The 11,820-nt window shown below is 52.2% G+C and overlaps 1 protein-coding gene across 1 annotated transcript; it reads left to right on the top strand.

Annotated features, from left to right (window-relative positions):
- Positions 1 to 1,003: 1,003 nt before the first annotated feature.
- On the top strand, positions 1,004 to 6,033 carry LOC119876121 (basic proline-rich protein-like). The gene is made up of 2 exons (XM_038532131.1): positions 1,004 to 1,036; positions 4,444 to 6,033. Exons 1-2 carry the CDS (start codon positions 1,004 to 1,006, stop codon positions 6,031 to 6,033), a joined length of 1,623 nt encoding a protein of 540 aa, XP_038388059.1.
- Positions 6,034 to 11,820: the final 5,787 nt, after the last annotated feature.

The raw sequence follows: 11,820 nt of genomic DNA, 5'->3' as shown, positions 1-11,820 counted from the left end.
GTTAGCCCCCAGAGCTGTCCTGGTTCCTCTCACTTTTCAAACCTGAGTCTCTAGTTTTCCTTCAACTCTATAAGCTATTAGATATCCCCATAATATCTTTTCTTTTCTTTTCTTTTCTTTTCTTTTCTTTTTTCTTTTCTTTTCTTTCTTTTCTTTCTTTCTTTCTTTCTCTTTCTTTCTCTCTTTTTTCTTTTTTTTTTTTTAATTTTTTATTTATTTATGATAGTCACACAGAAAGAGAGAGAGAGAGAGAGAGAGGCAGAGACACAGGCAGAGGGAGAAGCAGGCCCCATGCAGGGAGCCCGACGTGGGATTCGATCCCAGGTCTCCAGGATCGCGCCCTGGGCCAAAGGCAGGCGCTAAACCGCTGCGCCACCCAGGGATCCCTCTCTTTTTTCTTTTCTTTCTTTCCCTTCCTTCCTTTTCTCTTCTTTCTTCTCTTTCTTTTCTTTTGTTTGCTAAAGTCCGTTTTTGTTGTTTGCAACCAAAGCATCTTAACAAAGGATTTATGTGATTCCACCCCTTTATTTCATGAAGAAAGCGAGGACCAGAGCAAATCTTACCTGAAGTCCCACAGCAGAAGGGAACAGAGCTAGACAGAGAGCTCAGGTCCCCTTGGTTCCTCTCTGGGCTCTCCGGACTCCACAGGCTGACTGTGTGTCTTTGGGAACTTAGGCAGCATGCGGGACACAGGAGCTCTGCCCCTCTGTTACTGGGTGATGCTGGCCCCACAGCTCTGGAAATTTATCTTCTCTGCACCTCAGGTGCTAAAAGCCAAGAAGAATCTTTAGTGTCTCTGATATAATCCATTGTCTTCTTTTTGTTCTTTGGGCCTGAGTGGCTGAGTATCTACTAAGAAAATAGCTCTACACCAGAGTCTGGGGGCAATGAGAAGGTTACAGTGCAGAGGAAAATGCTATCCCGATACCCAGAGGCATAGGACCAACTCTTGGGCCTCAACCTGTGTCCAGGAGTATGCTCTTGTGGGAGTCCGGCTGCCATGATGGCTGGTACCTCGGGAAGTGAAACTTTCAGGGTGATTGTGACATCCTTTCCCCCTCACCTCTACAGGATCCTCACTTGTCCCTGCCTCTCTGACCCCAAAGCCACTCTCTGAGTCATGCTCATGTCGTTTCTCACCTGGACACGTGTCAACAGCCTTCTACCAGGCCTCCCTGTCCCCCTCTATCCATTTTGGGAGATAACTGTAAGGATATATCAGGTTACACTGCCCTTACCAACCGTTAGTAGTTTCCCACACCTATGGAAGTACAGAAAGGTTAGAATAGCAGCCAGAGCCTCCCCAACCCCTTATATCTGACATGAGTTTCCACTTGATGAGGCCAGATACTCACTCACTCACTCACTCTTCCCTGAGCTGTGCTTCTCAGCCTCCCCTCAACTGGTCCTTTAGAAATTCCTTAATGTTCACACTTCTTGCTTAAAGAACTCCCTGCCCCCATCCTCTTCTCCCCAGACAGGTGTCTCTCCCCTACGGCTCCCTGCAGCAATTTGCTACTGTGTATGTTGTGCAGGTCCCAGTCTTCTTCACAGGAACATCAGTCATCAGCATCAACTCGCTCCCTGGATTCTAAGTGCCTCCAAGGCAGGAACTAAGTATCTCACCCCAGCGCCTAGCACATACTGCTCAATAAGAGTGTGTTGGATTTGTTCATTCAAAAAATATTCACTGAATATAGAACTGGAGGCATATCAGCCTTGATTGGATGCCAGTTCTGACCAGCCTCTTCTGCCTCAAAATAGATTTTTCTCATTTTCTACCAAGAAGCTCTGGTTCTCCTCTATCCCCCAACTTCCTTCCACCCTATGGATTTACACATTGCCCTCTCCCAGCTGAATCGAATGATAACATTTTGTCACACTTGTTTTCTATGCCAGAAAGAAAGACATTACAGACATTACATGTCCTAGGATGTCTTCTACCTCCCCCCCCAGTTTTATTGAGAAACAATTGGCATACATCACTGCCTAGTTTGAAGGTGTACAGCATGCTGGTTTGGCTTGCGTGTGTTGTGAAATGATGACCACAGTAAGTTTAGTTAGCATAGGATGTCTTCTGGACACCCTTCTCTTCTGTCTCCCCCCACCCCTACCAAACATGACCACCTTCCTGAAGTTGGTATTTATGTGCTTTACATGCATTTATCCTGTACGTGGTCAGATCATTGGACTGGAACCTTGAAGAGACCTGATGCGTCAGCAGATAAATATAATGTGGGCATCTGTAAGGGGAGGGTGGGGGCGGGAGCAAGAAATCTCCATATGATGATATGCTGACCCCCAGATTAAAAGGGTATGAAAGGCAGAGTATCCAGAGGTTTCCTCACTCTCAGGGCTGTGGAGAGGGCTCCCCTCTCACCTTCACACAACCTTGAGAGTAAACCACCATGGGGGTCATCCCAGCCTCGCTTTCCACCCGCCAGCCCCCATGAGCCTTTGGAAATTGGTCTAGTTCCTTATCTTTCATCCACAATTGGAGATTAAGTTTACATATTTTCAAATACTATAGAAATAATGTGCTATTTTATTTGTATCATTCTGCAAATTGCCTTTCTTTTTTGCTCAGCCTTAGGTTTTGGAGGTTTATAACCATATTAAATCTCAAAAAAGTATGCATTTGGCAAAATGTGTATCTTCTTTTTCCTTGTGAAAAAGTACCCAAATTTAAAATTTTGACAAACATTGCTGCAGTGAACGTACTTATATGTGTGTCTTTGTTTCTATGTGTGTTTTTTTTTTCTCACTTTGTACTTTATGAGGACAGTCGGATGGGAGTATGAAGTGCTATCTCCTTGTTACAATTTGTATTGTCTTGTTGCTAGATGGAGTTCAACTACTGAGTCAGGCATCTATAAACTTTCTATGTAAAAGGCCAGCTAGTAAATATTTTAGACAATTCATCCTTTATTGCGTGCTTAACCCTGCCCTCGTGGCATAGAAAGCAGCCAGACATTCACCCATAAGCTAATGTGCATGTTCCAATTAAACATTATTTACAAAATTAGGCAGCCAGCCAGTAGGCTGTAGCTCTCTGCCCCTTGTTCCAAAGACACTCTCTGACAGACACAAGCAGTAGAAAGATAGGCAAGGTCTGAATAGGCAATATACAGAAAATAATGTGCAAATGGCCAACAGATACACAAACAGCTCCATCTCAAGTCACCAGAAAGTTTGTGATCAAATTCTATCCCTGACACAGCCCCAGAAAGCCTTCAGGCACTTCTAGGACAGCAGGAGGTGGCCTGCTGCCGCCTGCAAATGAAGCCAGTGATGAGAGCATCCTAAGACAGCTCCCCCCTCCCCGCCCACCGGAATGAGGGGTAGGCCCTGTCCTTTACATGGAGTCACGGTATCCAGGACCCTCCTTGGCAACCTCAGATGCATGTAAAATATGTACCTCCTGCTGCCCAGCAAGTGGGGGGGAGGCAAGAACTGCATCTGGCGAAATCACTGATGAGAGAGAGGAAATTTCCAGAGCATCCTTCCTAAAGGGTAAATTCTTTTCTTTGTGAAACGAGAATTGGACAATGGGATAACAGCAGAGGCGAAGAGGTTTCCAGAGGCCTTTCTGCTTGGTCAGCTGTAATGTTTCCCCTGAACATTGCTGATACCATACAATTTAAGCGACTCAAGCTTAACGGGAGTTTGCCATTAGAAAAACGTCCCAGCGCCCTGAAGTGTGATCAGCAGGGAGACTAATAGGTGCAGAGTGTGCAAAACTCTCCATGTTCCCTGGATTCCTTTGCAAGGTGGGAAAACCCTGGGAACAGATGGTTCAAGATCAAGGTTTAAGGAGCAGACCTGTGAGGAGCAGAATTCCTGCCCCTGACACATTAATGGAGGAAACTGTTCTCCGCCCCCCACCCCCGGCCCAGCACGGCTGCGGGGACCCTAATATGATGGCCCTAAAGTCAGGGAGGGATCCCAGGGAACAGGGCTGTGAGACACAGGCCCATCTCACAGGTGAAGCGACGGTAGCGCTGCTCTAACCCATCAGGATGCCGTGAACCTTCCTTATGTCAGACGGCTCTTGGCTGATGTGGCAGGTGCCGTGGCCACAGGCGACACAGGTGCCTAGATAGGGACGCGGGCCGCCCCTCTGTCCCCAGGGATCCCCACAGCATATCCCGCTCCCGGCGTCTCCCACGAAGAACCGTCCTCTCGTCCGCACCACCTCCCCCCTGCAAACCACGTGGGGAGCAACGGGCCTGCAAAGCCCAGGCGCCGAGGCTGCGGCGGGGGCTGGCGGGGCTCGGGCGGCCCCGCGGGAATGTCCCGAGCGCAGGGATGGTCCGCGGCCCGCGGCGCAGGTCTGAGGCGGGGACAGCCACGGGGGATTTCAGCCCTGAAACCCAGAGCTGGATCCCCGGAAACGGCTTCTGGAAGCCTCTGTGACCCGTGGTGTGCCTCCGACCCCCTCAGAGTGTAGGGGTACGGGGCTCCAAGGCACCGGCTCCCGCCCACCCTGCCCTGCTCCCCGCGGCGCCCCACGACTGGCGCCGGCATTGCTCCGGGGGGCCCGCTGCTCCCCTCCCCCGGGCCGCCGGCGCCCCCACCCCCCCGGACCGGCCCCCACACTCGCGCCCCGCCGGCACCCCGGGACCCCACGCTCGCGCCCCGCCGGCACCCCGGGACCCCACGCTCGCGCCCCGCCGGCACCCCGGGGCCCCACGCTCGCGCCCCGCCGGCACCCCGGGGACACCACGCTCGCGCCCCGCCGGCACCCGGGGACCCCACGCTCGCGCCCCGCCGGCACCCCAGGGACCCCACGCTCGCGCCCGGCCGGCACCCCGGGACCCCACCGCTCGCGCCCCGCCGGCACCCCGGGACCCACGCTCGCGCCCCGCCGGCACCCCCGGGGACCCCACGCTCGCGCCCCGCCGGCACCCCGGGGACCCCACGCTCGCGCCCCGCCGGCACCCCGGGGACCCCACGCTCGCGCCCAGCCGGCACCCCGGGACCACGCTCGCGCCCGCCGGCACCCCGGGACCCCACGCTCGCGCCCCGCCGGCAACCCCGGGACCCACGCTCGCGCCCGGCCGGCACCCCCGGGACCCCACGCTCGCGCCCCCGCCGGCACCCCGGGACCCACGCTCGCGCCCCGCCGGCACCCCGGGGACCCCACGCTCGCGCCCCCCCCGCCGGCACCCCGGGGACCCCACGCTCGCCCCCAGCCGGGCACCCGGGGACCCCACGCTCGCGCCCCGCCGGCACCCCGGGACCCCACGCTCGCGCCAGCCGGCACCCCGGGACCCACGCTCGCGCCCGGCCGGCACAACCGGGACCCACGCTCGCGCCCCGCCGGCACCCCGGGACCCCACGCTCGCGCCCGGAACCCCGGGACAAGAAGAGGAAAAGCCCGGCACCCCGGGACCCACGCGCGCCCACGCCAAAAAGGGACCCCGCTCGAGCCCAGCCGGACCCCGGGACCCACGCTCGCGCCCGCGCGGCACCCGGGACCCACGCTCGCGCCACGCCGGCACCCCGGGGACCCCACGCTCGCGCCCGCCGCAACCCGGGACCCACGCTCGCCGCCCCGCCGGGCCCACCCCGGGACCCACCTCGTGCCACGACGGCACCCGGGGGACCCACGCTCTTAGACCCCGCCGGCAACCCCAGGGCAAGTGCCCCCGCGGGACCTGCGGCGGATGCCCCGGGGCCCGGATGCGTCCGCCTGGGCTTGCCCAGCACCGAGGGCGGCCCCTTCTCCGAATCTGCCCCCCGCGTCCCGCCGGCCCCTGCACTGGCCCCTGCACTGGCCCCCGCGTCCTGCCTGGAGCCCCCGCACTGGCCCCCGCGTCCTGCCGGGCCCCTAGTAAAGGCCGCTCCTCCAGCTCCTGGCTCGAGCCTTGGTCTCCGCGAAAGCTCAGCAGCTGCAGACGCCGCGGGGTCGTGGGGTCGAGCACCCCACCACCTTCCCATCCCCTCCCTCCCCTCATCCTCCAAGGCTCTCCAACCCGCCCTGGGGCCAACAGCAGAGGCCCTTCCCGCAAACCGCCTCAGGTGAAATGACACCACGCAGGGCTCCGTGCGAAAGCCGGACCCAGCTAGACCAGAACATCAGCTTGAGTTCAAGGCTGAAGGCCCTCCTCACTCAAGGGAATGAGACAGCAAAAGCTCCCTGGGGCGCCTGGGTGGCCAAAGAGCGTTTGACTCTTGGTTGTGGCTCAGGTCACGATCTCAGGGTCCTGGGATTGAGCCCTGTGCTGGGCTCCACCCTCAGAGGCCTGTCTGCTTAGAATTCTCTCTCCCCTTCTCCCTCTCCTCTGCTCCCCCCCACCACTCTCTCTTTCTAAAATAAAATACATAAATCTTTTTTAAAAAAAGCTTAGTGGACTAAAGGGAAACTTTGAACTATTAAAAAAGCCTAAATGTCATGATCCTAAAGAAATCTTTTAATGCATCTATTTACCAGCAAACATTGACTGTGCACTTACTGCCGAGGGGCCAGGCATATAGCAAGCATGCCTTGACACCCTGCACCCTAGCCCATGGCAGACATTGCTAGTCAACTAAGTACTTTGCCACAGCCTGTAGATGAAGCAGTATCTTTCTCAAAATTGCATTCCAGGAAATCATCACCAATCAATAGGAATTGGCCTGTGGAATAAAACCAATTTGCTATTTCTAATCAGCTGCACCTTGGCAACAGTGATACTGCAGATATCAACATAAATAAAGATAAGATGCTTGCCTTTGAGCAACAGCTGGGTAGCCAGACACGTGGCATCTAACTATCAATACAGATTTTGAGGGAAGAGGGCTGTGGTAATTAGGGCAGGCTGAACCGAGGAGGTGATATTCCCATAAAAAACAGTAAGACATCAGAGCAAGAAGGATGGAGTAGGGAGGTCCAAGCAGACAGAGCAGCACCATCAAAGACAAGTGGGCATGAATGTCCACAGTGTGTTGGGGAATGACACAGGAGATGGATCGCAGCACACAGAAGAGAAGGAGGGAAAAGTATGGTGAAGCCAACTTTGAAGGGCCTAAGGAGGTTGAATGTCAATCAGCAGACAATGAGGAGACAACTGAAAATTTCTGAAGAGCGCAGTGAGAAGATCAGATCTGAGTCTTAGAAAATTAGTTCTGCTTCCAGGATGGACAGTAGATGGTGGAGACAGGTGACTGGAACCAGGAGGCCCAGTCAAGAAATTACGTTGACACAGTAAGCCAGTGGTTTTCAAAGAGCATTGAATGAATGAATGATGGAGGCCCAGGGTGAGGTAGCAGGGATTCAGCCCCTACCCCTACTTCTGCTCTGCTTTGTTTATAAATGGGATTTCCATATAGATTTTGCTTGAAGATATTTTTCTGATTTTTTTTAAAGCCTGAAAACCATGCTTCAGGCAGGAGGCAGTGAGGGCCTGCCTAAGGCAGCATCCATGGGAGACGAGGAATAGAAGACCGTTTGAGAGAGATTTCTAAGAGCACAGGAAGGAGCTGGTAACCGACAGGATATGAATATGGTTTTGGTTTTTGTCTTGTTTTGCTTTCAAGAACAGAATAACACAAACAACAGAATGCCAAACAAGGTCTAGCCAAATCTATCTCCAAAATATTTGTGTTTTTAATGAAAATTAATATTTTAATATCATTTGAAAGATCGTATTCCTAGGTAGATCAAATGTTCCTCTGGAATTCTGGAATTGTGTTTGGTTTGCTTAGTCACCTCCCCTTCCAGCTCCCTCCACCCCACACCTCATGAGGCAGTAGCTTCAAACTGAATGATTAGTCTCTACCTGGAATATCATGCATTTCTAATTAGTGCTAATTAATACAATTTGAGGTACCCTTGGCTCACCCAGAATTTTTCTTATAAACCATTAAGTAAATACTCCTTTGTAATATTTAATTCATAAGTGAGCCACAGGCTCCTAGGCACCAATGGTGAAAAAAAAAAAAAAAAAACTAGGGGCCCGCAGTCCCCACTTGGTCTTATATTTCACCTTTGATTCATCCCCTGTGAAGCCTTGAAGAATGAACACTATAGCAAAAAACCTTCCCTACTCACCAGAGAAATGGGGAGGTGTTGAGCAGGGGCTCTCAGAATTGGAGTTCCCAAAACCAAAGAATGCAGTTCTGGGGACTGACAACATAAGACTGCCAGTATGTTACTTTTTCAAAAAAGATTAAGAAAACATGTACCATGGACTACAGTCATTTCCAAAAAGACAATTTAGCACCAAAAGGCCAGAAAAGTCATCTCAAGAGTAAAGAGTGCTTCTTTAAATTGAATATACTTTGCTTCATTGGAGACTTTCTGTACTGGGTCTACTTGCTGTATTTCACCTTAAACCAGTGAGACCTTTGCCAATGACCAGCACCTTCCAAGGGCCAGGTGTGAAAGCCAGCAGTTAGCAACTTCCTAGAGTTTGGGGGAGAGTTCCTGCCTCTTCCCCCGACCCCAAGACCTGGGGTCCCAGGCAACCCGAAAGGAAACCACTACCATGAGAAGAAGAGGAAGGTGTGTTGCTGCCTCCTGAGCTGGAGTCTGGAATTTTTTTTTCTATGAATGAAACAGACTTATAAATGGTGTCTCGTAACAGTTGGAATATCAGGAATTGTCCAGGACTTCAGGTAAAGTTGTGTATTACATAAGCTTGTCTAGATGGACCTGGGAATTTAACCAGTTGTTCTATTTTTTCTACCTGGAAGCATATATGGTTTCCAAACTAAGGACTTGGAAGTGAACTTGAAGCACGTCTGATCAAAGCTGGAGGCAGCCTCTATTTTTGTTGGTCTCCTGGTCCTTTCGGATTCAACATGCAGTGCTATTTTTATCCCTGGTCCTCAGATGCTAGTCCTGATTGGTACTTAGATGGCACCTCTGGATTAATGTGCTTAGAGTGCTTTCTGGAAATGCGTGCTGTTGGCACCTCTGGGACATCTGCCGGGATGGTGGAAAGGACTCCAGCTGGGAGCAAAAGCCTGGGTCCTAGTACTGAAGATGTCTCACGTCAGCTTGAAGCCTTTGGGCAAGGCTGAGGGACTGTGCTGCGTACCTTTGCGGTCCTTCCATTGCCAACATCCTATGATTTATGCTTTTATGGCAAGTGGATCATAGATGGTGAAAGAATCTTTCCATAGCTCCTTTCTCTGGTCAGAATACTGTGAGAATAGTCCAACCGCTTTATTAGGATGTCTTTATTTTTATGACTTTTCCACCGAATGCATTGCTTTCTTTCATTGGCCTGGGTTTTGGGGACATAGACTTGGCTATTATGTCCACAAGTGCTCTTGACAACAGGCAACCGAGGATATGGGAGCCAGAAGTTTTGAAGTTCTATAACTGACAGTTCCTGCTGGGATTTTGATTTGATGAACCTGCTTCATCTTAATACGTTGCCGAGACTCCTCTTTCCCTTGAATCTTTCTTTGTGTCTTTGTTCCAAAACAGGCCAAAGAATGTGCTCTAGACCTTGGTCATTTCCCTATTTTGAAGGTAAAAGATTGCTCAGTGCCCCCCTGAAAAAGACAGCTTTTCTCTTAGATGTTTCTGTGGTTCCAAGCCCACTGCGAGCTGTGCCTTTGACTTGGCAAAGAAAGTCATTGTTTGAAAAGCTATTTCTAACCCAGCACAGCTGTTCACGGCTTGGGTTCAGCAAATAGCATCATTTTTTGCTGACTCAGTCCCAATACCTCCAGAGAAGTTATGACAACCCAAGTGTATGGCTTTGATGAGTGAACAAAGAGTGACCACATGTCCAGGCTCTCACAGAATTCCCCCATTGGACATTTGATCATGTTCTCTCTTCTCTTCACCGGCCCACTGCAGGCTCGGACATGCAAAAACTCAAAGAGAGTCGAGAACCTTCTAGGTTTCAGCCCTGGTTTTTCACTAGTGAAACGAAGGGATTGGGTGATAATAGTGCTAGTAATCAAACAGCAACTCCCATTGATTTGCTCCTTGTTGCATGGCAAGTGATATGCCAGGTACTTTCAAAAACTGTAATGTCCAGTTACAGATGAGAGGAAAGAGACGTAGTTTGCAAAGAACGTGATAGCTAAGACATAACCTGGAATTTAAACCCAGGTCCACTTAGGAGGAAGGTTTGCCTTCTACGGTGGCGCGTGCATTAAAATGGTGACCCAGAGGCCTGAGTGTGGGTATCTGTAACTGCCTGGGTTCCTTCTAGCTTACAGATCCTGGTTAAGGTTCTTTAACAGCTTGTCCTTAACTCTGCTAAAACAGCAGCCACCTCCCCAGCCCGTTCCTGCCTGCATAATGACAAAGCCTTTGCTCTTGTCACTGGGAATACACAAGGGGCACGCAGGAGGCTACAGCCCACAGAACCCAGCCGCTGCTTGCTCCTGTCTCATTCCTCCCTGCTGGCCTCTTAATCAGCCATGTGATGCAGACCATAATTTCCTATGACCTGCCAAAGCTTCCGTGACCTCTGAAGACTTTGGGCCATCTACCCACCTTCCTCAGGTGGTTCTGGGGCCCTGTGTCTCCGTGATCCTGGGGCCTCTCTCTAGCAGAGCGGGAAAGACTCTACCTTCTGTGTCCCGCTCTTTTGCGCACTTCATTTTGCATGTTTATGGAAGGGGTGGGAAGAGGCAGGCCACTAGCAGCCTCCCCTGGGCCCACGCTGGGGTTACAGTTCTGTTTCTCCATACGGTCGTCCCATCCAGGGCCTGTAAGAACCCTGGCTGCATCAGAATGGTTCACCTATGGGTGTTGTGCTCAGCTGAGTGGGTCAGGGCTCCTTCCTCAGTTAAAGGACAGTTTCTCTCCCAGGGCCCTGGTCCTGCCCTGTACCTCGTATGCATGTCTGTAGGTGAAGACATAGGCTTGTAGGTACCCGAAAATCAGTAAATGTGGCTGGAGGGAGTGAGGGAGTATTTCCTAACAAACACTGGGGGTGCAAATCTCAGGAGAGCAAGTCAGGAGAGGTGTGTGTTCAGGCTGGATAAGATTTTGAGCTCTCTATCTATTAGGATTTTTATTCATTTCCCCCCTGTCCCTTCTTTCTTATCTGCATTCAAGCAGATAATAGCTGACTCTGTGCTCCTGCCTCACTGCGACTGAGCACAAGGCAAAGACTTGGCATCCAGGGTTTGGAAACCAAAGCCTAAGCCCTTAGCAGATCAGGATTCAATTAGAGAGAGAGAGGCAGAGACAGAAAGACAGAGAGAAACAGATTGTCCTGGAGAAACTGGGGAGGAAAGAAGTGATTTTTTCCAAACCGGGAAGATATTCTGTTCAGCTAGAAGGTGAACGTGGAGGTGAGAGGATTTGCAAGCCCTGCGTTCTCTGGAGTGACGTCAGCGTGGTACAGAGGTGCCCTGGCAGCAATGCTTGGGAGTGGGGGTGGGGCGGTGGGGAGGGAGAGGGCTTGGGCCTGAAGGGGCCATGCGGGCCAGGCCAGGCCAGGGCGAGGCTGTCCAGGACCTCCTGTGTAGACAGGGAGGGAGGACCAGGTGGGTCCCACTGCAGAGGCCTTGGCCCTGCATAAGCTCCAGAAACACTGGCATATGCAGCCATAGGGAGGGCATCCCGGGAAGGCCTGGGCTGTGTGTTCTTTGTCATGTTTTCTGTTAGCAGGAGAAATGAGACCCTGGCATTGGAAAATAACTTATTACACAAAGAGAAGGCAGTTATTCCTAAACCTTGAGCTGGCAGCCTGGGACCCATGCCACGTCGCCCATCGCTGCCCCTTTGTGGTCCCCCAGGTGGGAGAAGGCTGGGCTGGTGCTCTGGCAGGGGCATCTGACGAGACTCAGACCTTCTGTCCTGCCCCCCAGAACTGGTAGCCTCGACCACAACTGACTTCATACGGTGCTTTCTTTTCC

This window comes from Canis lupus, chromosome 3 (assembly GCF_011100685.1).
Source record: "Canis lupus familiaris isolate Mischka breed German Shepherd chromosome 3, alternate assembly UU_Cfam_GSD_1.0, whole genome shotgun sequence".
Taxonomy (NCBI): Eukaryota; Metazoa; Chordata; class Mammalia; order Carnivora; family Canidae; genus Canis; species Canis lupus.
Note: the sequence above shows the minus strand (reverse complement) of the source record. Positions and strands in the feature narration are given on the sequence as shown.